The sequence below is a fragment of the Paroedura picta genome, chromosome 6 (assembly GCF_049243985.1).
Source record: "Paroedura picta isolate Pp20150507F chromosome 6, Ppicta_v3.0, whole genome shotgun sequence".
Lineage (NCBI taxonomy): Eukaryota > Metazoa > Chordata > Lepidosauria > Squamata > Gekkonidae > Paroedura > Paroedura picta.
The window spans coordinates 76,029,273-76,052,277 of record NC_135374.1 but is presented as its reverse complement, the minus strand read 5'-3'; the positions used below and the strand labels follow the sequence as shown (position 1 = coordinate 76,052,277).

Sequence of the window (23,005 nt, the reverse complement as noted above, 5' to 3'; positions counted from 1 at the left end):
GCTGGCAGGGGCTCATGGGAATTGTAGTCCATGGACATCTGGAGGGGCGCAGTTTGACTACCCCTGGACTAGAGCATATGAAGGAGTCATTCCTGTGGTGCCTTGTCTCCAAATGGTACATCCGTATGTACTGGCTTATTGTGTGTAAACTGTGTACCTTTTCCCACTTGCATAGGATATAGGCCTGTACTATCAGGGATCATAACATTCCATACAGAAGGAGAGTTTGGCACTCTCATTTTAGTGTCACTTTCATAACGAAGGATTGTACTACATGTGCACCTGCACATTGGAAGTGGCACTCAAATTTTAAAAACCATTTTATTTTGTATCAATGCCAGCTCAGGGAAATTTATTTATAGTTAATAGTTTGTGATTTCATTACCTGCACTGTTTGATAAATATGTGTCTGAATAGCTGAAGTTTGCTTTATTCGTTTAATATTACATACTGCAGTGTGGGTATTGTCTAGCAGGGATTGGTTTATCTGTTCTGATGTCATGCCACAGAGTCCTACAATCTCTAGCCACATCTCTGTTCTCAGAAGCAGTGTAAAATAATAATTAGAGTGACTGACCAAGAGTAAGGAGACTCAGATTCAAGTCCCACTCTGCCATAAAAGCTTGCTTGGCAAACTTGGCCTAGTTTGCCTCCCTCAGCTGAGCCTACCTCATAGGTGTGTTGTGAAAATAATGGAGAATCCTTAAAGTTAGATCAGGACAAGACTGCAGTAAATAGATATTCTGTAACTAAGAACCTGAGCTAGGCAGCTGAATGTCCCATTAATTGGGGAATTGAATGCTACTCTTTACCCTTTAGTACATTAATGCCAGTGTTCAGAGGTAGCAGATATAACATAGCACAGTTAGTATAGATCAATAAATATTTTATTTATTTACATTTTGATTTTTACCCCGCCACTTTCAACTAAGACCAGAATGGTTCAGTTCTATATATTCTCTGAGAGGCAATCAAATAGGGTGTTTTTTCCCTCAATGGAACATACATTTTTAAGAAGCCTTTATCAGGTAATTAATCAATTTGTTAAAATAGCTCCAAATGCTTGGGTCAATCAGTTATACCATACACTAGAAGGAAAGACAAAACGTATAATTAAGTATTTAATTTTTTGGGTCCTTGGTCCAGATAATACTCCCCTTCCCCACACCATCTTGTCCCCACAGCCACCCCACACACACACAGATAGAAAGTGAGTGTATCTATGACACTTTCATACTGCAGAAAACACAGAGTGGTGCAAACAGGTCTCCACTCCTCAGTTTTATTCTCAGCACGACCAAGTAGTTAGGGAGAGATACAAAGATCACCCCAGGGTTATCAGTGAGATTCATGACTAACACAGAGACCTTCACACTGGAAGGAAGGAAGCATAGATGCATCAGTTATAGTAGGGAGACCCTTCAGTAAATGCTGACATTTCTTATTCATTATAGAATCATAGAGTTGGAAGGGGCCATACAGGCCATCTAGTCCAACCCCTTGCTCAACGCAGGATCAGCCCTAAGCATCCTAAAAGCATCCAAGAAAAGTGTGTATCCAAATTTTGATTGAAGACTGCCAGTGAAGGGGAGCTCACCACCTCCTTAGGCAGCCTATTCCACTGCTGAACTACTCTGACTGTGACATTTTTTTCCTGATATCTAGCCTATATCGTTATACTTGTAGTTTAAACCCATTACTGCACTTCCTTTCCTCTGCAGCCAATGGAAACAGCGTCCTGTCCTCCTCCAAGTGACAACCTTTCAAATACTTAAAGAGGGCTATCATGTCCCCTCTCATCCTCCTTTTCTCCAAACTGAACATTCCCAAGTCCCTCAACCTATCTTCATAGGGCTTGGTCCCTTGACCCCAGATCAACTTTGTCGCTCTCTCTGTACCTTTTCAATTTTATCTACGTCCTTCTTGAAGTGAGGCCTCCAGAACTGCAAACAGTACTCCAGGTGTGGTCAGACCAGTGCCGTATACAATGGGACTATGACATCTTGTGATTTTGATGTGATGCTCCTGTTGATACAGCCCAAAATGGCATTTGCCTTTTTTACCGCTGCATCACACTGCCTGCTCATGTTTAGTTTACAATCCACAAGTACCCCAAGGTCTCGTTCACACACAGTGTTACCTAGAAGCGTATCCCCCATCCAGTAGGTATGCTTTTCATTTTTCTGACCCAGATGCAGAACTTTACACTTATCTTTATTAAATTGCATCTTGTTCTCATTTGCCCATTTTTCGTTGAGTCCGTATTTGCCAGTCCTCCCAATTTGGTGTCATCTGCAAATTTGATGAGTAGTCCCTCCACCCCCTCATCTAGATCATTAATAAATATGTTAAAAAGTACCGGACTGAGCACCGAGCCCTGAGGTACCCCGCGACTCACCTCCCTCCAGTCTGATGAAAGACCATTGACAACAACTCTTTGAGTGCGGTTCTCTAACCAATTCCCTATCCACCTAACTATCTGAACATCCAGATTGCAGTCCTTCATCAGAACATCATGGGGAATTAATTATTATTCTCAGCAGGTTTGATGCATTCAAATATATTTGAAGCAGTTCTGCATTTCAGAGGCCCACAGGGTTTGTTTTCAGTGGGGCAATATCTGTTGTATATTGAAAGTTTTTATTATTAGGTTGCAACCAGTATTGATCTTTGAACTGATACGGTGTTGTAAAAAGATATTCTAATTAAGGTTTCATCCATGTTTTCTTAGGAGAGTAAGCACTCTTTTCTCTTTGATTTCACAGCTGTCTCAAACCTGGATAAGGAGAGTAAATTGAGTGTGTACTATCGTGCGCCTTGGCATCAGCAAAGAAGCATTTTTCTTCCTTCTAACAGACCAGCTTGTGTTGAGGAGTTGCATCATCACGCAAAGCAACACTTGCGAGCATTGAGGAGAGGTAAGTGATTACAATGTGACTGATAAAATAGGCTCACATCCCAATGGTTGAGTGAAGATTGCATTCTCCAGTAGAACATCTCAAAAATATGTTTCATTTGGGCAAAGGAGCTACACTGCGTTACTGAAATTCAGCTTTGGTGATCATTTTGTAGTTGGTTCTGCCTCCTGTGGTAGCCATTTTGTTGCTCTGCCCACCATGCTGTGTCAGAATTCCAAAAGTGCCTGCAGGCTCAAAATGGTTGCTGTAGGTGCTCATTTTGGTTACTCATTGTTCAGTTTGGTTGCTCAGTACTCATTGGTGCCTTTTAAATGTTTCGGGGCCTAATGCTGGTACGTGACAGGGATCCTAGAGCCTTGCTTAGATTTAAATCCTGTACACATCTGCTAATGCAACACCATTGTCCCAGACCCACTAAATCCTGAAGTTCACATAGTTATTACATTTATTACAGAAGTGGCCTCATTGTGCTGAAAATTTTCTGCTCTGACTGGCAGCTGTCCATGGTTCCAGATGAGAGATCTTTCCAAGTACCCTTTCATTTCAAGTGCCTTAACAATTCTGCTGGGGACCTTCTGCTTGCAAAGGAGGTGCTCTGTCACTAAGCCACCATGTATCCAGGAAAACAATAGGGAAAGAAGCATCATCCCAAGTGCAACTGCTCTCCTGAAGGCTGATCACCTCTGCTTTGTTTGGGAATTGTGCCAGGACACAGTCATTAAACACACCAAATGAAAATAAAGGTTGAAATGTCTCTGAGCATACTCAGGTTGCCATTTCACCGGGTAACTGCAGTTTTCTCTATCTCCTTCCACCCACACACACACACACTTAGGTAGGGCAATCTGCACACACTCTAGGAAGAAACTGACCAAACTGGAGGAGTTCCAACTCTTCTCAGTATAACCGTTAACACTAGTGTCTAATCTGTGAAAAGTGACTTTTAGACTTAAAATGGCAACCTCTCACCAGGAACCTCTTACTTCAAGCGTACCTCAACATGGTGCCCATAGGTGTCATAGCACCCACCAATACCTTTTCTCTTTCCTGCCTGGTCTTTTAGAAAATGGGTGGCGTCTGATGGGGCTTTTGTTCCACAGGGCCTTTTGTCTGTACAAATCTTTTAAAATGTTACTTGGGCAGCAGCTGCTGCTAAAACACAGGAATATTCACTATGCGAATGAAGATCAGCTGTTGTATGCAATTTTATTTTGGAAAAAAAAACAGTTTGTTCATTTAAAAAGGCCTCTTGTTAAACAGAGTACCTGCCTGAAATGTTGAAGAATTACTTTTACAGTTATGGAGAACCTAACTTCCCAGCTTTTTGTGTTTGGCTCCACCTCCTGCAGTAGCTGTTTTGTGGTTTGCACCACTACCCTGTATCAGAATTCCAAAAGTGCCTGCAGGGTCAATAAATGCCTTACTCTATGCCGGGGGTGGGCAAACTGTGGCCCTCCAGATGTTCATGGACTACAATGTTCATGGACTACAATTGTAGTCCATGGACATCTGGAGGGCCACAGTTTGCCCACCCCTGCTCTGTGCTTCCCTCCAAGCTTCCAAGGGCCTATTTTCTTCAGGTGTTTGGGCAACTCTATTTCCAGGGCTAAGCCCAGGCCATTGCAACAAGTTCCAAGGTTTTGCTGCTCACTTGATACACAGCTTCCTGCTGTGAGGAAAGCTGAAGCTGGCGGATATCTCCTCCATAAATGGTGCCTGCCAGTATCCATAGGATTAGCAAATTCCCTTTCAGCATCAGACCTGAGCTGTAATTGGGAACAGGAACTAACACCAGGCAGTTCTGTCAACAGTTCACAAACCGGCCTGTTAGAGAGGGATGGTTGCACAGATAGAAGTGGGTGAAAGAGATAGATAATTAAGGTAGGTAGGCCATTGCTGCTTCTTTGCTCTGAAGTAATAACTTGTCTAGTGTAGCCTTTCTCAAATGTCAGCACTTGGATAAATCCCAGAGCTACATTTATGTACATGCTACATAAGCTAGCGTTTAGGGCCTCAGTTTATGAGGGGCCTATTAATTTTAAAAAATACTAAATTGTGATTTATATTAATACTTTAGGACTGCAGCTTGTCTTAATCCAGCCCTTCTTGGTCCTGGAGTAATGGACACATTTTCTTGATCCTGTCACCGAGATACAGTGCTAATAATGGTCAATCACCGATTAGAGGGCCATTTCAGGCAGCTGTGAGGGGGGGAGCCAAGAAAGTTGTGCTCCACAAGCAGATATTCTTTTGCTTGCAGAAGAAATCTGGGGGGGGGGGGTCTTAACCATTATTTCTTACTGGTTCCAGCATGGGCCAGTAGAAACAATATCAGATGTTGACTCCATGTGATAGGATTCATTTACAGATTCTTAAAGTATGAGGCTTCCCTTTGATGTAGCAGCATTGCGTACACTATCTGCTCTTTTTCATCACAGTTTAAATGAGATAATGACTGTTCAGAATGGCCTACTTTTATAAATGCTATAAATAATATACTAAATAAATCCTTGGCATGTGTCAGCTGCAAATTGTCAGTGAATCTGGCAAACAGCCATAAAAAGGAAATGCAGTATTAGGAGCCTTTGTTTTTTTACTTGCAGGTCCACGTTACAGTGCTCAGATAAGTGTTATCTTCTTCTGCCATCTTGTGGCCAGGAGACAATTACTGGAAGAAAAAGCAAGGAAGCTGTTGTATAGTCAGATTATGAGCCTGTTCCTTCCAGTTGAATTCTGTGATATCAGCTATGTTAATGGCTGATATCAGCAATGTCGATACTTTATACTTTTCCTGTGCCATTAATGGGGAGCACTTTGGCTGAAATTAATACGATGCATTCTCCCTGCCTTGCCTCCCATAGTAATTTACTGTATCTCAGGATTCAAAGTTACAATAGCTTCATTCATCACTCCCTTACAGGGTATTTTGTTCTCCATGGACAACAGGGGGAAGCTGAATTTATGGGGGGGGGGGAGGAGCCCCTTCTACCAGTGATACAAATTAATTGGAGTCAAACACAGAATGAAAAAAGAACATAGGAGAAGCCTACATAGTTGCTTATGGTTACAGCTTTCAAAAGAGAAAAAATTCAGCAGTTTTTCATTTGATATCAGTGACCTGCTGTTGTATGGGAGCTAAAATCAGTCTTTCTGCCTCAGGATGGGGTATGAATACACCGCTCTTGTTCTACCTCACAAGGGTGTTGTAAGGATGGAAGCACCATCATATATGAGCTGTCCATTTGAACTTTAGGATTTTATGTCCATTATTAAAGCATGGCTGTCTAAAAGTTTTTCTTTTGATCAACAGAGCAACGGAATCGGGACAGAGAGCAGAGAGTCCTGGGCCCAGTTTCAGTGGTGGCTCCCCCATTCCCCTCCTTCCCTGCAGTCCACAATCAGAAGAGCAAAGAGACAAAGGAACGCCACTTGCTAAAAGTAAGTTTTCTTTTTTGCCTAAAGCTGTTTCTGATTTGTATAGCCCCTAGGTTGCAGCTCCTGATCCAGAGACTGTGCTCTTCATTTAATAGCTAAGGGGCAGGGACAAGCAGAAAGTGTGGTTGGGCTAAACCTTGATCATGAATTCTAATTACTCTTAGCAATCAGAGTATGGTATCTTAAGACTGAATTACAACATCTTAGGGTTTGTTTTGGTCTCATTTTCATTATGTTTTTTATGCATCCATGTAAGTTTTGTTTGCTTCATTTTTTACATTTCTCATTTTAAGAAATTAACCATGAAGTATAGTTTGTATTGGGGAAAAGGGGGGAAATAATGCTTACCTGCATTACCTACTCAGACAGCTGTAGGCAATCTCAGGAAGTCCCATTGATCCATTCTATCTTGGGCCATGTTTAGCTGTTGCCTGTAGATAGGAGATGTTGCTGTGCTTAAGCCTATATTCAGCTATGTTCTGAAGAATTTGTAACTTCAATGAGCCAAGAAGTCCTAAAGTTCACCTGTTCTCTCTCCATGCCTCCATGTACAGTGCAGAGACTGAGGGCTTCCTGATCTGAAGAAAAATGTGCCTTGAGCATGATGATGAAACAGAGTTTTCTTATCTACAAATGAGGATTCTAAACTGGGTTTAATCTGTGATTTCAAATTCTGGTTTGTAGACAAGACAACTGTTTATGAATCGGCTGAATCAATAACCAACTGTTGTTTATTCCAAAGCTGGAAGTCTTTCTTCTCTTCTCTGATGTAAAGGGGGAGGGGGAGATAGAAGAATCCCAACACGTTTTGATTTGTTATCACTATAAACAAAACCTCATTTGCAGTGTTCAAATACAGCTTCTGTCTCCAGTTTCCAAAAGACATTCTGGCTCCATATATCTATTTGATTTGATTGACTGATGTACTAATAGTCTTTTTCTCAGTGAGGTTCAAGAAGATTACATAGTGAAAATTGATCAATAGGAAAAGATAAGCTTTTATCTTTTAAAGTTAAAATTAAAAGAAAGGTAATCTAGTAAACAATGTGCCAGGACTATGTTTACTGGATATGAAAGGCATAGAATATTAGATGTGATATGGAATGCAGAAAAATTGAATTACACCAATAGAAGGTATTGCAATGACAGTAGAATAATACATACAGCAGTTATCTTATATACAGTAATGTAGCCCATAGTCACTTTTCCTTTATAAGCACCTTCCTATATTATTCCATTATAGTATACCCCTCTTACCTTTATAGAAATGCTCTCCTGAACAGCATTGTGTGCAGAATGACAAAAATGTGGAAGTCTTCCTCACCTCCTTGAGAAGGTCATTCAATAAGGGAATAATAAGGTCATAACAAGGTCATTCAATGAGGGGAAAATGCATTCTGGACAATTCAAAAAGGCATTGTTCACAAGATCCAAAAAGAACTCTAGTAGTCACAAAAAAAAATCCTTTTCTCTATTGGGTAATAAATGATTAACAACTATTCACCGCTCAAAATCCATGTACCATAGAGCTTTTATTGGATAAAGGAAAGGCATTACTAATCCTTGTTTTCTGTAATTATGTTGCTTTGTTTAATTCTATGCTGGTTCTAACTGTTACAAATAAATAGTTACATCAAAGAACACTCACCTTGGTTTGTGAAAGGACATTTGCTTATGATGAGTTAGAAGTCCTTGCTATGTCAACATTAGGGATGGACAAAAACTGGTTCATGACCTTAAATCCATCACAAAGTTAACTGGTTCATGCCCCCACCAAACCTAGGCTTGGAGGAGGCATCTTTCCCGAGCGTTTCCCAGACCTTTTGTCTGGTTGGGTTAGGGGCTCAGGCCATTTGAGCCCTCCATTTCACTTCTCCCTGTCCCAAACAAAGAGAAGCAAGTCAGAAGTTTTAAATGGCTTGCAGCCATTTTGGCCTCTGCAGACAGTGTGTGCAGCCCACTGTGAGCCTAAGTAGCTACAAGCCACCACCCTCCCCACTCCTAAGTGGGAAGGAACCAAAACATTCTGGACCATTTTGGGGTTTCTGAGTCATCTATGTTTAGGGGTTTAGTTCAGGAATACCCCAACCCAAACTGGAATTTTCAGGTTGTGCCCATCACTAGTTACGATGTCAGTGATAATGTTGCATACCCTATGAGGGCCATCTTTATACTAACCCTCAAAAAAAAAAAACCCACAAGGCTATCCAAATCATGAAGGGAACTGGCAACTCTGCTTCCAGTGTCAAATTAAGTATACTCAGATCAAGTTAAAACACTTATGATAAAATTACATTATAAAACTATAAAAATAATCTTAGCCCCCCAAACATACCTCATTAAAGCAACTTTAAACAGAGTTAAAAACAGAGTTAAAATATGTATCAAATAGTTAAGATACAAAACATAAAACATTGCTGGCAGACGACAGCAACAGAAAGGGACACAAATCTCCCTGGGGAGAATATTCCACACATTTTGTCCCAAGACTGAGAAGTCCCTCTCCCAGGTTCAAACGTACCATAGAAGCATTCGAAGCAGGGTTTCTGAAAATGACTCAGGCCCATTCCGCACTAGGATCAATGTGGCAAATTGATTACTGAAAGAAAAAACGCTATTTTAAATAGTGGAATTCGTTGTTATGCATACCTGCCTTTGTAGTGGAATCCCATTGCGTTTCAATCATTTCCCACAGTCTCTGCAAAAATTGCTAGAAAGGAAGCGATTTTTTTCGTGCTTTGTCCCGCCCCTGGCCGTCAATCAAACAAGCAGCCAATGGCAAGTTGTTACCATGCTCCGAAAAGCCCCATTTGCCTTTAAGAACAGGTTAAAAAAAAAAAACACGTTGCAACGAATCTGCGTTGATTCGTTGAAAAAAAATCCCCTCCCCCGTGCACGGGCACGATTTTCGGCCGAAATTAAAGGTAACTAGCAAACGGGGCTGTGTTGTACTTGGTGACTTGAGGCGAGCTTTTAAGCAGCTCTGTGTTGGTACTGCAGCCGGAGAACCCTTGCTAGGTGAATGAAGGCTTGCCGGTTCGTTGCTCTCCGCTCGCTCTGAGAAAAAAAAATGGCGATCGCTTCGCCGGAAGATCAGAGGAGAGAGCCAGGGGGCGGGACTTTGCTGAAACCACAACAATGGTAATGCACAGAACTTTTTCGCTAGTGTTGCAGATTGGTTGCAAGAGTGTAGTGCTTTTTGGAGGGTGAATCCACTTTTTGGGATTTTCCTTTAAGCGCTACAATGAAGTGCTTTTAGCTGATCATTTGCAGGAGTGTGGCAGATTGTGTGCGACGTCGTGCATAACTGCAAATTAGTAGCGATTACAATTTGCCACACTCCTGCTACTTTGAACTCGTGTGGAATGGCCCTCAGTCATTCAGGTTCAGAAGGGATTAGGTAGTCCTCAAGTAAGAGAGAGAGAGAGAGAGAGAGAGAGAGAGAGAGAGAGAGAGAGATCTGCACCTGCCAGTGTCCCCTGGGTCCTAGCGCCCATTCCTGGTTGCAATGGGCTTTCTTGCTAGTTTGTTTTAATAAGATTACAAAGATATAGAAAAAGCTAGACCCCATTTGAAGGGCTACAGAAATCTATCACAGCTAAAAGAATGATAATTCTGCTATTATCTTCTAATAAAAGAGATAATGTCTCCATATGATCTATATTTTGGCACAAAGGAAGAATTTAAAGATGTTTAGCCTCAGAAAAATGATTGCATTCAAAGGTTGTGTAATACAGGGTTTCTATTCTACTTGCACCACAGTTGCATACTCTATCAAGGTATAGTATTTTAAGATACCTCCTTTGCAAAACTCTGGATGGTAAGGCTTTGTAGTGAGGAATAATCAAATATAAACAGTAAACATGGTGCTCTACAGATGGAAGAATACCAACAAACTGAGTAGAACAAACATGTGGTGCTCTGCAAGTTGCACTAATAGTATTTAAGTAGACATTTCTTAATCATTCTTATGGCCTCCTGTCTGGTAACTGAAATAAAGGAAATCCAAGGAAACACTGAGGAACTATAATCACTGCTCGCTAAGTTTATCCCACTGGGAAACAGAAGAGTTCTCTCTGACTAAGCCAAGCTAGCCCTCTTGGATGTCAGAGTGTATAATTTTAAGGGGGGGGGGGAGTCAACAAGGTCAAGGGATGGTTGTCCTAATTCAGTTTGGAGAGCTCACTACACAGTTCATAATTCTGCAGGTGGACCATAGGGATTTAAGAATTGAATCGACTGACTCCCCTGTTTTGCCAGTCCAGATATCAGTCCCATATAAACTTTGCGTGACCACGTTGCCATTAAACAGTTTGATGGTGGCTGAGATATACTGAGCCCCAGATGAATAAAAGAAATGATAGATGAGATTTGATGCCGCTCTAGCCAGTCTTTTAACATAAACAGCTTGCATTGTTGGTCTCAAACCATTATAGAACTTTAAAGGTCAATACCAGCACTATGAATTATGCCCAGAAACAAATTGAAAGTCATTATTGATGAACTGATATGGACCCATCCTGGCTGCAGTGTTCTGTACGAATTGAAGTTTCTGAACACTTTCCAAGGACAACGTAGAGCACATTGCAGTAATTTAATGCAGATGTACCCAGAGTATGTGACACAGTGACCAGCTGTTTTCTGTCCTGGAAAAGAGCTGGCTAAACAGTCTAAACAGAGCTGGCTAAACAGAGCTGGCTAAACAGTCGAAGTTGGTAAAAGGCATTAATGGGCTCATCTGCCACCTGCTTATCCAGCAGTAGGCATAAAAGCACCCCAAACTACAGCCCTGTTGAAGGAAGAGTGCAACCTCATCCACAGCTGATCACTCCTTAAATCATGGGTCAGAACTTCTACAAACTAGTAAGTCTTGTTGGGATTAAGCTTCACTGTATTTTGTATCAACTCCAAAATTTCCTCCAGATTCTGGTTCAGGGTTTCTGCAGCCTCACTGGGATCACCTAGAAGTGCAAGATAGAGCTAAGTGTCATCCACATGTTGATGGAAACCAAACCCAAATCTCTAGATGCCAGTGATTTCATGCAGATGGTAAAGAGCATAGAGAGCAAAATGGAACCTAACCTCATAGGTCAAACTCCCGGGGGCTGAATAGGACTACTTACTGAAACCTACCCTTCAGGTAGAACCAGAACCATTCCAAAGCAGTGCCTCCCAATTCCAATCCAGATAGGTGGTCTAGAAGGTAATGGTCAATGGTAACATGGTCAAAGGTTACCATGGTCAATGGTAACAAAAGAGAATCAACAAAGTCACACTTCTTCTATCTCCCAGTTTAGGTCATCCATCAGGGCTGTTTCCATGCCATAACGAGGCCTAAAACCAGATTGGAAGAGAGCTAGAAAATTTGCATCATCTGGGAAGGCTCAGTTATCCATGCACCATCCATTCAATCATCTTCCTCAAGAATGGAACATCTGAGACTGGTTGAAAATTATTGAGATCTTTTGGGCCAGGGGGAGGTTTCTTTAGAAGTGGACACACATTTACCTATTTCAAGACTGGGACAACCACCCCCTCTCTTAGACCCATCATTCACAGCAGCAGCCACGCTGGGCATTGCGCTGGGGCACTATGCCCCGGTGCTTCCCATGTACTCACAGGGGAGGGAATCCCCCAGAGTATGTGGACTGCCCTGGCAAAGCGTGCGTGCACATACAAAACACCGGGGCTGGAAAGCCCGGCACACTGCCTGGGGGAGCAGGGGGAATGGGGGCCTCCTGCACAATGGTGGGGAGCAGCATGCCGCTCTCCCATCAAGGTGGGGGTGGGGAGACTCCCCGGCCACTCCATGGATCCACGGAGCTGACAGGAGCATCTGGTGTTCCTGCAGGGACACCGTATGTCAGGGGAAGGGCAAGGCGGAAAGGCCCGGTCTGCCGATTATGCATGGCACTGATCTGACCCAGTGGGGACTTAGGCCCATGGCATCCAAGGGAATCTGGAAAATTCCATGTTCCCTTGCCATGGGTTTTCCGGAGCACTGCACCGGGCCAGAGCTGGGATGGTGGCAGTGTCATGCACAATTGGTGCTACCCTACTGCCGCCATCCTGGATTTCCTGCCCTGTGCATAATTGGTCTTAGAGAAGTATTAACTACTTTTCAAACCCAGTCAGTCAGACCCTCCCAGGAAGGACAAGGATCATGTTTTAATGTTTTATGTGCATTGCATTGAGGGGTCAGGTTGAAAGGCAGCATTTAAAATGTTTTGGATTTTTAAAATCCTAGAATATAACATTGGCTGTTACTGTCCTGGCTTCTGATTTCCTGTGGGCTTATTTCTTCAGATAGGATACCAGCTAAGAGTTTTCAATCCTCACACCCCACTGTGTTCCAAACCAAGTGTGCATGTGCAAAGTTGACATGTTAAGAGTATGTGGCAGTCATTTGACCCTGTGCTTGGTGGCAATGAAGGAATGGCTTAAACCTCCTGAAACTGGTTGAGGCCAGACGAATTTCCTTGGGGCCAGGGATCTTTAGCTGATTAGTGTTGCTTGATAGAAAAGCTCTCTGGGGAACATATTCAGAGAGGTAGTCCCTCAGATATGCAGGACCCAGACTGTGTAAGGCCTTAAAGGTTGAAACTAGGACCTTGAACCAGACCCAGAATTCAGCTGGAAGCCAATGCAGCTGCCAGAATACTGGTCTTATGTGGGCTCTCCATGGTGTTACAGCTGTTAACTTATGCCTCACAATTGAAAGTATATTTCCTTAAAGTAGATCCCACTGAATGAAACCATCATCAACATTATATAGTGGAATGTTGGACTATATCCAGGGAGATCTAGATTCAAACCACCACTTTGGCATGAGAGCTAACTGTAGCCTATTCTCTCTCTCTCTCTCTCTCTCTCTCTCTCTCTCTCTCTCTCTCTCTCTCTCTCTCTCTGCATCCTTTTTACAAGGGTGTTGTGAGTACAAAATGGTGATAGGAAAGTATGCATGTCACCCAGAGCTCCTTAGAGGAAATGCAGGAGAAAAACCGAAGAAATAAATAATAGATGGAACTATATGCATAAGATTGCAGTCATCACCAGGCTATACAAGTTCCCAAGTAATTTAAGTATGAATAATTCCCCACGTCTTCATTCAGTTGTTCTTGTTGGCACTTAAAATTATGGTCAACATTTGATGAGATGCTTTTGCCAACAGCAAGCCATATTCTGATGACTAACCAGTTGAAATCTAATTCTTATTTACTGCCAACACTGGATTTTGTTTGTGCTGTTCACACTAAAAGCTAAGGCTTAGAGGTACCTCATTGTATCTAGCTGTTTTTCTGCCTGTGTTTGTATCAGTATTAACAATAAGAATTCCAGTGATAAATCGCACAGATCTTTTCTTTAAAAAGTTTATTTTGCTAAAAGCATGTAACATTCTTTCGATAATGCTTATAACATGGAAATCCTTAACATGTTTTCCCCAAAAAAGATCTAAAATATTAATTTCTTTATAAAATTTTGTGATGGGGTCCTTGGATTTAACTGTTTAAAAAGCTGAAATCTATTCTTGTATATAGGGTTGTGTGCTTAATTATATCTGTTTTGGATATATTCCCTCCCAAAATGGTACATTTGGGTACCTGGAGGAGTATTTGAGATTCTCAGGAATAGAAGTTATTCCTGGATCCTGTGTATTTCCAGAAATATCCAAAACTACTGAGGGCTGACATTTTAAGGATCCCAGGCCTGTTTTTCTTGTTGTTTTCTCCAGGCAATGAAAAGATAGTTCTTTACTGGCACGTGTTTCACCTAGTCTGGGGAAGCCATCTCCAAGCTGGCACAAGTCTTGGCATGAGGAAAGGAAGCTCTCAGCCAGTGAAAGCCAAGTGCAGGGCCTGGCAAAGCTACTGGTTTGATTGGCTCCTTCTGCTTCCTGTTCTCTGTGGGGGTAGGGCCTTTTTTTTTAGCATTGTCCTCCCAATCCACACAGCTGTAATACAATGGCTGGGGACACTTTGTTTAGGAGGCCATAGAATTGAGATCTTTGGTCTAGTGCAGGGGTAGTCAACCTGTGGTCCTCCAGATGTCCATGGACTACAATTCCCATTACCCCCTGGGCAGTGTTTGCCCCTGGTCTAGTGCATTTGAAACTTAGGAGTCTTCAGTGGACAGGTTCCACAAACACTCCTGCAATTTTTGTGTCCTTTGGTTGACAAACGGCCACTGCAAAAAAAAAAAAATTCCCCATAATGAAACTTGAATAATTCCAGAATCCTGGGAAAAACTGAACTTGAATCCCAAAATGATGGGGGGGGGGGCTATGCAGTAGTTTTTATGCCCTCACCAAAATCAAAAAAATACTCTTGGTTTATTGTTCAAGCACACACCCCCAGTTGTATATTTATCATGTGAAAGTTAGAATATTTCCACTAAATTCAGAAGAATTAAATATTTGTGAACTAATTAGAAATATCAGTGAAAATAAGAATCTGCAAGTTTATGCTAAATTATTTAGAGACTTCAGTTCCAATTTTATATTTCTGGATTCAAATCAAGCATTCTTAATATCTGATGCTACTTGTGGCAGTTTTGAAAATTGTGCCTTGTGTATCTGGTAGCTAAACTGAAAACCAGATTGTTTTTATTAATTATTCATATTGTAAAACTCATTTTCGAAATTACAGAACCCAAGTCTATAATTTTCTTCAATGTTCTCTCATTAATGCAAAAGGCCCCTGACTTCTTTGAGTTATCAACATGTACCCTCCTCCCCATTAGGACTTAAAGCCTGATTCCCCTTTTCTGAAGTCTTTACCATAAAAAGATGTTGCTTCAAATCCTCTGCCAACTTAGAGATCATAAAAACACCACCATAAACCCCTCCATCCCATCTTTCTGAGGAACACAACCCTTATTCCTGTACCTCAGTCTCCTGATCACCACCACATACACCTCAGCCCTTTAGCTTATCTGTCATTACATTCTAGTCTTGCAGGTTGAGCCAGATATATTTAACAATGTAGAAATAATTATTTTTCCGTAATCAAAGACATAATGGAATCATATGTGAACATTTCCTTTGCAACAGATGGTGGCTATAAGAGGAACTGAAATGTATGCATACTACACAGGAGGCATGTTTTTTTCCTGCTGTACATTTATGGAAGGAAGGGGTGGCAGCTTCTCAGGCCCTCCATTTCGCACTGGACCCACCTGAAGAGACATGCCAGGGCACTTCCTTAGTTATTCAGGTTCTCTTTTCTCCATTCAAGTTGGGATAGATTGGTGTATTAGTATAGCTTGGAATGAAAAGGCTCCGGAGCTGTGGCTCCAGATAGTTGTGAGGAAAGTCCAACAACTGGATACGGAATTCAATGTTAGATTTGGGCCTGCCTTGGCATTATTGGGAATCAGAGCTAACTGTTAAGTTCACTCCTACCTGCCATCCCACTGTCAGTGGTGAAAGTTAAAAATTTCAAAGCTAAAACATGGATGGCCCAAGGATTATTTGCATAATAGGCAAATGACTGTCATCTTTTCCCCTTCACACTGTGGTGAAGCAGCCACCAGCTCTCCTCCTCCCACCCAGCACTGAGAAAGCCACCCCCACTCATGCTGTTCTCAGTGGGCTTGCTGCAATGCCGTACCTCTTAGGCCAATGCCACGTAGTGGCGTCAGTCCCAGGTTGCCAGCAGTGTAGTGCTCTGGAGCTTTATGCTTCACAGCTCTCAGCAGGACACCAGATATTCTGCTGAAATGTGTCCCCCCAGGAAACACAGTGATGGTGGAATGGTTCCACTGCACACAGGGGCCCACGGGAGGTTATTTTGCAGAATGCTGGGATTGCATAGACTGTAATCCCACCTTCCTGCAAAATAAAAAGAAATGCCCTGATCTGCCCCACTGTGTGGCAAAGTGCCGCAGTGCTCAACAGGGCATTTTTTGCCCCTTCTGGGCCACCGTAGGGCAGGGAGGAGCTGGACCTGGAAGTCCCAGCTGCTCCCTGTCCGCATGGGCATGCCGCATGATAGGCCCTGTTAGTCCCTGCAGTGGGCTAAGGGAATGCAGATTCTCCTGTGTTCCCTTAGCCCAGGGCAACTGAGGACTCAATCTGTGGCAGGTCTGGGAGGGGCCCTGCCCAGTGGCTGCATCATGTGGAAGCAGGGATTAGCCCCCTTACATATTACTATCCTTTTGGCCTTTTCCGCCTGTGCAGAATCAGCCCCAGGGGCACAGATTGTAAGACCAAAGAAACCGGCCCTAGAATAGGGCCCCACCCTCACCCCTGCCTGCGTGCCTGACAGAAGGAGTGAAATCACCTTTGATGTGGGCTGTCCCCTAGATATAGGGACACCACCTGGGACTGCCTGATATCATGGATCCTGATAAGACACACTGCAACTGCAGCAGACCCTGATAATGTGTGCTGGCAGGCAAGATCCAAACAGGGTGATCCTTCAACTCCAGCACCTGGAGCAATCACCTAGCTGTGCTGAATAGACAGGATTCCAAAATCCTTGAGCCAAAGTCTCCTTCATGTTGGAGGTGGTGCTTATTGGAGAGGTACAGGTAGCATAATGTTATCCCATCTTATAGATATGGGGCCTCTTGGTCCTTCTTGACATAATGGAGCGGCACGGACTTACCCGTGCCGCTTGTTGGCTGGGGGAGGGCGGGCTGAGGAAGCGGCGACTCGGTGCACCCTTGCACCGGTCGGGTGCACTCGCCGCGGCTGCAGCGTGCGCGCAAGCGGTGGGCGGGGCTACAGCGTCTCAAATGAGACATTGGGCCATTGCTTCCCTGCCTCTTCGCCGTGATTAGGAAAATCTGATTCTGGAGTCTGTATTCCCAGCAAGGAACATTGATGGACTTCTGATCAGGTTTTATGTGGGAGGGCAGTCAGCGGACTGCTTAGGTTTGGCTCATTCCCCTTGTGTAGCGCCAACCCTCCATGGGAGGTTGTTTAATTAAAGCTGTGGCCATTTTAAGCCAACATTCGTGTCGCGTCTTCTTTTCGCCAGACCGGCCTCATACCAGCCAACATGTAGCTTAGTCAATTTAAACTAGCTGAAAAAGTTATATAGCTCTTAAGGGTAATCCACTTGCAGGAATATGTTTGCTGTGTTAGACTGCAGTAGATATATTAAAGGCTTTTTTAGAAAATAAAATGGTGCATACACAATGGTCCATGAGAGCTCACAATAATTGCTTTACATAGTTAATTCCAATTCTTCTGCACCAGTCCTGTTACGAATTATATCAGTGGAAGAGAGGACGGGGTCCAAGTATTTCAGTACACTTTCCAGTACTCATGAGAATAGTTTGCAAATCCTGTGGTGCTTGTGTTCAAAAATCTCAGAGAGCAGAGGGGACTTGAATGCAAATTTGGGAGGGCTGTGGGAGAAATTGCACATATATTGTGGGCTTTCAAAGGAGTTGTCTGAGAAAAACCTGCACGTTTATGCCCCTTACCTATGTAACAAAACACAATGTGAGATTGTGCTATGCAGATGGGAAACTGGGGGGGGGGTGTCCTGATTGATAACATAGGCAGGCATTATGAGTGCCATTTTATAGAACGTCTGTTCACCCTGCTCATCATAGTGATGAGTCCACTTAAATGTGATACTAGGCAGACCTGATCTACCTTGGTCAAAACCATAGATACATTTTCAGTATGTGTTTAATTTATTCATATTTTTTCACATTTCATATTTATAGTTTTACAGCACCCGCTCGCCCTCCCCCACTGAGTGTTGCCACATGACCCCATGGAGTAGAAAGGTATTGGAAAAAACACTAAACTAACAGCCTCTCATCCATTCTCTCCCTTTCAGTCCTTAATCCTTTCTCTTGCTTGCTTGCTTTTTGGCTGACTAACTTTGTTGTCTTTATGTTGTGCTTCTACCAACAATGAACATCAACTTTTTTTTCCTCCCCACTTGGTTTAACAGGTTTAGTAGCTCTCAAGAAGGGTTTTCTTTGCCGATTATTTTTAAAGGCCCCACTCAGATTTGTCTCTGAGAGATTTTATATAATGCAGGAAAAATGAGAAAGAGAGAGGAAGAGAGATTTTGGAAAACCACAAGAAAACATCCAAATGATCCCAAAGCCCGAGCAGGGATGTGTTCTATGGCCTGTTATCATTGCTATTGTTTGCTAAAGAGCAGCATTGGCAGACAGTCAGAGATTGTGGTCAGGTCACTTCACTTTCTTTGTCCAGCAAGCCATTGTCATGCAGGGAAGGATTCAGCAACAAAATGCAGGCTATGTGGGTCTCTCTCTCTCTCTCTCTCTCTCTCTTTTTTTTTTTTTTTTTTTGCATGCACCAACTTTTTTTCAGGGGTTACCTAGGAAACCAAGTCTTTTGTGCTACTAGTTTATATGAGCTATTCATGTCTGCTGGGGAACAGCACAAAAGCTGAAGAGATAAAGAAAGCTGCAATGTTTTTCTAACCCAGGGATGGAAAAAAATCTTTTTGGGGGACAGGCATCCCTTTTCAATTTTTTATGGGCAATTTTGTGTATGCTTCCAAGAAGGTAAGCAAATGGCTTGATGTAACTAACTTCAATCTGTTGAAGTAGAATGTGGCCTTCACAATGTAAGTAGGAAGTTCTTAACAGTTGTGACTGAGCTGGGTCCTCAAAAAAGAGGTCTCCTAATATAGCTGTGGGGAAACAGAAGTCTTGAGTTTGTTGATTGCTATTATTTGTTAGGAAATTGTCAAATATCAAATAATGTGACAGAAAATAAAATCAAATTTGGTCAAAGAGTTGTAAAGTATTTGAGAAGATATAAAAACTAAGGACAGAGCATCCAAGAGTTAGCCAAGGTAGAACTGGGAATACATCCTTAGGCACTCAGTACAGTAAGGAGCAATGAATTAGATGACAACTAAGAATTTTAAATCTCTAGGAGAGTATCTGTGTCCAGATGTTCAAGTAAATGCACCTTCTAAAAGTGTGTTGATTTCAACAAACTACTTCTAAAACAACAAAGCATGACAGTCACTTTTTTCTCTCTAAATATGACTCATTCCTTTGATGTAGCTGATCTCTCAGTGCTTGTTTATCTTTTGTGCTTTGTGTGGAATAGTTTGTGTAGCATATTTTGACATTCTTTGCATCATTTCTAAATATTCTTTCAAAGTCTAGGGTAGGAGCTCATCCCTTGCTTTTCAGTTTTGTTTTGTTTTGTTTTTAAATATCTTGTTGGTACTAAATCTCTCTCTCTCTCTCTCTGTGTGACCTTAAACATGCATTCCAATTTTGCTCATGTTTGCTGAGAACTCCCATTTGTTCAGTGAGTTTTCTTGCAAGTGAACATGCGTAGGATCTGGCTCAGGCTATAATACTAACCGTACCTACTTGGGAGCAAGTTTTACTAAACTCAGGCAAGTTTTTGTCTGATAATTAATAGGATCAAGCTGGAGTTCAGTTAAAAGCAACATTACTTGCTTCCAAGTGATGCCATTTAAGATAAGTGTCTTTTAAAAATCATTGTCAAACATACATTAATAGAGTAGAAACTCTTCAGAGAACTGTTTTTGCTAGTAGGTATTCATGTATACATAAAGCAACAAGGACTACGTTCAGTCTTACAAGCAGTTGATAAAATGGCATGCGTTAATGGATTGTGGCCATTATTTTTGCTGTAATAGTGAGCATGGTTGAAACAACCAAGCAATTACTGTAGATTGTTCTGTTCTACCAAAAACCAATTTTAATCTCGAGACTGAACTGTTTCTTATAAGAAGGCTTTAACTTCCTATCTGTCAACCATCTGCTGAAACAATGCTCGTCTTCTCTTGTTTCTTTGAACTCTTTTCAAATCTCATTTTCTGATATTAGTTCAATGAACTTTGTGTCACAAAAGAAGCGATATTGATTTTGATTGCATTAATTTACAGTCACACCCTCCGGAGGAAGAAGATACAGATGTCATGTTAGGGCAGAGGCCGAAAAATCCAATACATAATATTCCTTCTACACTGGATAAGCAAACCAATTGGAGCAAAGCACTACCTCTCCCAACTCCAGAGGAGAAAATGAAACAAGATGCCCAAGTGATCTCCTCTTGCATTATCCCCATCAATGTCACTGGTACAGATCTATTGTACTTCTTTTTATGTTGACAAAAGGTGGTTCAAGTAATTTGTTTTTATTACGGTGAGCATGTCTCTTATCACAGGTCTTTATGACTAACAAATGTAGAATACTGAGGCAAGGATTTAACAGAGCTTTGTGCCACATAAATGGGTTAAATGACTGTCTTTTGAATATCCCTGATGTTAGTGTTGTTAAATCTGGAATAAGTTGGCAGGTATTATGTAATATATTGCCAGTAGCATTTTATGAGAGATTATGATGTCTGGTTTTCTTATGTATAGGAACAGAGCTTTCCATTTTGATAAACAGGAAAAGGTCTCTTTGAATTTAACAGAAATTAAATCATTCCCAAATTTAAAGAGGTCACTCATCACTTGTATGATTGTCATGTGTGTCTGACCAAATAATAATAGGAAGCAAATGATACTGTAATTCTTCTAGACCAGTGGTCCCCAACCTTTTTATCACCGGGGACCAGTCAGTGATTGACAATTTTACTGAGGCCCGGGGGGTAGTCTTTTGCTGAGGGATGTTGCTGTTGCCTGAGCCCCTGGTCCACTTGCTTTCCCGCCAGCGCCCCTGACTTCCCACCGCCTGCTGGGGGGCGCTGCCAGCAGCAGCTGCACAGTACCACACCGAGGGGGAGCCCCAGCCATGGCAGCTGCCAGACAGCACCAAAGGTGAGCCAGTGGCAGAGTGGCAGGGCAGCCCCTGAGGCAGCAGCCAGGGAGGAGGACAAGGAGGAGAGCGGCCCAGTACCGAATGAGCCTCGGAACAGTACCGGTTCCTGGACCGGGGGTTGGGGACCACTGTTCTAGACAACAAATATTAATACAAGTCCAGATTTAATAGCTAACAGGGAGATCCTTGAGTTGCAATGGCCCTTTGATCCTTCATGCACAGCAACAAAAATTACCTGTTTCTGGATTTGTAATAATCATTTGCCATTAGAGCCAATTCTCAGGACCAGGATTTCAAAGCCATTATTAGGAATTACAGTTTGCTAGGCAAGGGGTAATTTTAGTTTTCTGGTTCAGCTCAGCTGTTATAAGTATAGCTGTCCAGAAATTTTTTTAAAAAAACTTTCTTATCACAGAAATGGAAGGAAGAGAAGTTGGAATCATGATTTTGGGAATTCCCACCTTCCTCGCAGCAAACATTGGCTGCTACATAGTAATGCTATTATTAACTTATTTATAGCTTTTAAGCATATTGCTTTGCCACAAGCAGAGACCTATGAGACTAATGGGGAAGGGAATCCTATCCTTTTATTATCCCTGCCCAACCCTGCCAACTCTACCCCCCCCCCACCACACACACAAACACACACACACACACACACTTTCTTTGACTCTCTTGCTCCCTGCCACAGCTTCCTCCTCCTGGGATGACCTAGACTGTTTCCATGCTGGGAACTTCACTGCCCCAGCTCCTGTGCAGGAGAACAAATCGGGGACGGATGAGGCGCACCGGGCCAAATGTTCCCCCGTGTGGGTGCAGGAAGTGGTGGGGCAACCTGCCACGACTAAAACTCCAGTCTGCAGCCCACATGAAACCTTCAATGCGTAAACAGTCATAGTGCTGGCACCTTCTTTACCCTCCCTGCCACCTCTGACTTCCATCCCTGTTGCTTCCCAGCCTGTAAGAATATTTGTTGTTTGTACCTGGCAGCATTTTCTTAGTTTTTCAACCAGGTACAGAATTAGATGTATAATTGCATAATATTGGTGCCTGTCTAGAGAAGAATTTTCTCTGAAGAGACCTGAGCTATTTTCTTTTTCTCATTCTCTTGTTGGTAGGTTATTTTGTTTCATGAGGATTTTTCTGACTATAGAAAAAAATTAAATAGAGGAGCCATCTAAGTTTTCCTCTTTCGTCAAAACTGCCACAATTCATCATAGGGTTGGACATAAATAAGTCCATCAGGGAACACCTAACTCTTAGTTGGCTTTTGGTTAATGAATGGCTGGGACTCCAATAGCTGCTTAGTCTCTTGCAAGGGACTCACCTTAGCTGAGTTGAATGTTTTGCTTTGAATAACAGCTGATCCTTAGCTGAGGTCACAGATTGTATTGTATTTTGAAACTCGTTCTGGGTTTCAAATCAGGGCCATGTGAGCCACTGTGAAATAATTCTGTAGGCTCCTTGGGGTCACAGGACTATGGATCCTTGTGTGTTTAGCATTTAGCATACAAGTTTTCTTTAGATACTCAAATGAGTTTTCTTCACATTTATACAGTTTAATAACTTTAACTCTTGTTCTGGATTCTAAAAACTCTAGCAAGTGCTTTAAAACTATTTTTCCATCATATAAAAATTCAATATTTTTTTAAAAATGGAAATAGCCTACACATCTACACATAGTTGAAGCAAAACAATTGTCTATTTACACTGGTGTTAGTGGCTGAGCTTGATTCAAAAACTATTGTCTGGGGTCTCCTGTAGTAGATTTCAAGAAGAACTTTTACAAGAAAGTTACTTTTTGGTGTTTTACATTTGTATGTAATGTACTATGTATGTATGTCTGTGTATAATTATGACCAATATAATTATACACCATTGAAAATACAGATTTTTCATTT

General features: G+C 42.1%; 1 protein-coding gene across 7 annotated transcripts in view; it reads left to right on the top strand.

The window, feature by feature from the left end:
• NHS (NHS actin remodeling regulator) overlaps positions 1–23,005 on the top strand; it is a 276,792-nt gene that overhangs the window by 234,313 nt on the left and 19,474 nt on the right. For 5 of the 7 annotated variants that reach the window (XM_077343143.1, XM_077343147.1, XM_077343145.1 and 2 more), the window contains 4 exons: positions 2,766–2,918; positions 6,229–6,356; positions 18,036–18,098; positions 20,225–20,417. In XM_077343143.1, the coding sequence (XP_077199258.1) occupies positions 2,766–2,918; positions 6,229–6,356; positions 18,036–18,098; positions 20,225–20,417 (537 nt within the window). The other 2 variants (XM_077343144.1, XM_077343149.1) reach the window with 2 other exon arrangements.